The sequence below is a fragment of the Cucurbita moschata genome, unplaced genomic scaffold (assembly GCF_002738365.1).
Source record: "Cucurbita moschata cultivar Rifu unplaced genomic scaffold, Cmos_1.0 Cmo_Scf00006, whole genome shotgun sequence".
Taxonomy (NCBI): domain Eukaryota; kingdom Viridiplantae; phylum Streptophyta; class Magnoliopsida; order Cucurbitales; family Cucurbitaceae; genus Cucurbita; species Cucurbita moschata.
In genome coordinates, this window is record NW_019268522.1 from 4,375,334 (window position 1) to 4,378,345 (window position 3,012).

The 3,012-nt window shown below is 39.7% G+C and overlaps 1 protein-coding gene across 2 annotated transcripts; it reads right to left on the reverse strand.

The window, feature by feature from the left end:
* Positions 1–145: 145 nt before the first annotated feature.
* On the reverse strand, positions 146–1,846 carry LOC111443927 (histone H2B.6-like). Of its 2 annotated transcripts, none has more exons than XM_023081785.1 (3): positions 1,530–1,846; positions 463–690; positions 146–384 (listed from the first exon to the last, which is right to left on the reverse strand). In XM_023081785.1, exons 1-3 carry the CDS (start codon positions 1,822–1,824, stop codon positions 299–301), a joined length of 609 nt encoding a protein of 202 aa, XP_022937553.1. In that variant the 5' UTR covers positions 1,825–1,846; the 3' UTR covers positions 146–298. The 2 variants fall into 2 exon arrangements, with proteins under 2 accessions (XP_022937553.1, XP_022937552.1); XM_023081784.1 differs by having other exon boundaries at positions 207–392.
* Between the last annotated feature and the right edge of the window lie 1,166 nt (positions 1,847–3,012).

A 3,012-nucleotide genomic window follows, 5' to 3' on the forward strand; every position in this document is an offset into this window, starting at 1 on the left:
TTTTTTTTTTTTTTTTTTTTTTTTTTTTTGTAATAATCAATTCTTAGCTCAAGAAAGAGCCATTCTAATTATAAAATTAAACAATAAATATCATAAAATACCCAATTTGAAGTTAAATAATTCTTCATATTCACTTCTTTAATCCTTTTTTACAATAAGGAAAGTAAAAAAAAAAAAAAAGACACATGACGAGAGATGAGTGTAGAACACCAAGTAATTACAATACAAAATGATTATGAGCGACAATAACTATGGTTGGGTTCTCCTATGATCATAAGAGACATAAGTTGACACCGCTTTAGTCCCCTCGGCAACGGCGTGCTTCCCTAGCTCTCCCGGGAAAACCAGCTTCACCGCCCCCTGTATCTCCCTTGATGACAGCGTCTGCCCGCCTATCATAATCCAAACATTGTTAGAATTGGTCGTTGTTAAGGAGTTATTTTGAATATTATTAGGGCTTGCCTGTGTATTTGGAGAGCTTTGTGGCCTCCTCAGCTAGCCTCTCGAACATGTCGTTCATCAAATTGTTCAAAATCACCATGGCTTGCCCTGATATCCCCACCTCCGGATGCACCTGCTTCAGCACCTTGAACACGTACCTCTTGTACCCTTCTCTTCCCCCGCCGCTTCTCCTCTTCTTTACTTCCCTCTCCTTTTTCTTCTCGTTTTTCTTTCGGCTTTCTCTAACACCTGTCGAGAATGGTCGAGAATGGTTGGGAAGGGGTCCCATATTGTCTAAGATCATGGATTTATAGATAAGGAATAATCTCCATTAGTATGAAATCTTTTTGGGATTGGAGATGAAATCTAAGAAACCCAAAGGAAGAGAGTTTAGGCTCATCACAGTCATGCCCTTAACTTAGTCATGTCAATAGAATTGTCACTAGAATCCGAAAGTGTGAGCCTTAGTCAAAAGTGACTCAAATGTCGAATAAATGGTGTACTTTGTTCGAAGACTCCAAAGAAGGAGTCGAGCCGATTAGGGGAGGCTGATGGAAGGCTCCATAGGCCTCAAAAGGCCTTGAAAGTGGGGTAAAGAACAAAGGGATACTTTGTTTGAAGACTCCAGAGAAGGAGTCAAGCCTCGATTAGGGGAGGCTGATGAAGGGCTCCTGAAAGAGTCGAGGGAGGCTCTCGAAGGTGTGCTAAAAATTGACTGAAGTGTTGAACAAAGGGGGGTGCTTTATTCGAAAACTCCAGAGGAGGAGTCGAATCTCGATTAGGTGAGATTGTTCGAGAACTCCATAGACATGGGGAGGCTCTATAATCTACTTTGTTCGAGAGAAAAATTGTTAGGAGAGAGTCTCACGTTGGCAAATGGTCATTGCTTTATAGGTAAGAAATACATTACCATTGGTACGAGACCTTTCAAAAAAACTCAAAGCAAAGACATGAGAGTTTATACTCAAAATGAAGCGTACCCTACTAACTATTATAGAGAGTCGTTATACCTAACTACACCTGCAAAACAAAAGGTTAAGACTTCATGTAAACAAATTATTAGCATTATTATAATGTTAAATTACTACCATCCCTGGCTTTAGATTCCATCTTCCCCGTCACATCCTTGTCCTCCGTGACCTCTGAGGTGGAATCTACAGGCCTTGTCAGCTTGACATCTCCCCACACCGGCGAAGTTTGGGGGTCTTCCACCGGAATAGTCCTCCGAAACACTCCATCGCCGCCGGTTTCCGCCGTTGCTGGCTCTTGAGTAACATCCTGGCTCTCTCCCTCCACCACAGCCACATGCACAGTTTCTTCCACTACCTTGGTGGTTGTCCGGACGACAGAACCGACAATTCTACGGGATCGCCTCGGCGGCATAGCTTTGACGACACGTCGTTCCCAATATCTCTGCTTCCAAAGGGAATTTAGTTTAAATGGTGGTTGTAACTTATATTGTGAAAATCAGAAGCTTGCACGAATCGGCGGAGAGGACACATGGATGACACGTGTGGGTCTTGTTTGTTAACTTGTGTCCACGTGGATGGTAAGTGCTTTTCGGTTTCCAAGCGGTCGTTGTGTGAATTATCCTTTTGATTATAATTTGCCAAATATTTAAATTAAAATTTGGGTATTTAACTCTCGTTTGGGTTTGGGGTTTGGTGTTACGGTCTATATATAAGTATATTAGTAACTAAAAAATTCAAATACTTGTATTACCGATTTAATCTTGCGCTATGGAAAGGATTGAGTTTTCTTTTGAACTCGTAAAAAGAGTGGGTTAGTCTTTGATCCGTGAAAAGAGTCGAGGAAGTTCTTTATTCAAATTCTCAAGAGGCGCTTGAGCGGGTTGGGCTCTGATTCGGGTCTCTGATCCATGGAAAGAGTCGAGAAAGTTATTTATTCAAATTTCTAAGAGGCGCTTGAGCGAGTTAGGCTCTGATCCATGAAAAGAGTCAAGAAAGTTATTTATTCAAATTACCCAAAGGCGCTTGGGGGTGGAATAGGTCGAGTTTGACTGAACCACTATAAAACTAGGTTATTATATTTTCTAACTCTTTCCTATTTAATTTCAAAATTATTATTGTGATTTATTACCTGTGGTAAATGTTTATTGTTTTGACTTAACTATTTTGTTGTATTAATTATCATTTTTTACTCCTCTTTAAAAAGTATCATAATTGCTTAAATACTTTTATCGTTAAAACCCTATTCACCTCTTTAGGGTTGCCATACCGATCCAACCCAAGGAACGAAAGAAACCCTAATTATATTGGAGAGATGTAAGTTCCACTCAGCCGCATGAACTCAAATATTTTTCTAAGTCTCGAGCTAATTTAAGCATCAGAGTTAATGAGGCAAGTACCACTAATGTCTACAAGTTTTTCACATCTTGTAGGATGCGTTCTTCCCCTTTCAAACAAATTTTACTACTGTTGTCGACTTTCTTCAAAAAGTGGCAACCGGATCAATACCGAAACAATAAATAAACATTGGGGGTATTATTGTAATTTCATCATAACAACAACACACACACACACACAAAAAAAAAAAAAAAAAAAAACCTTG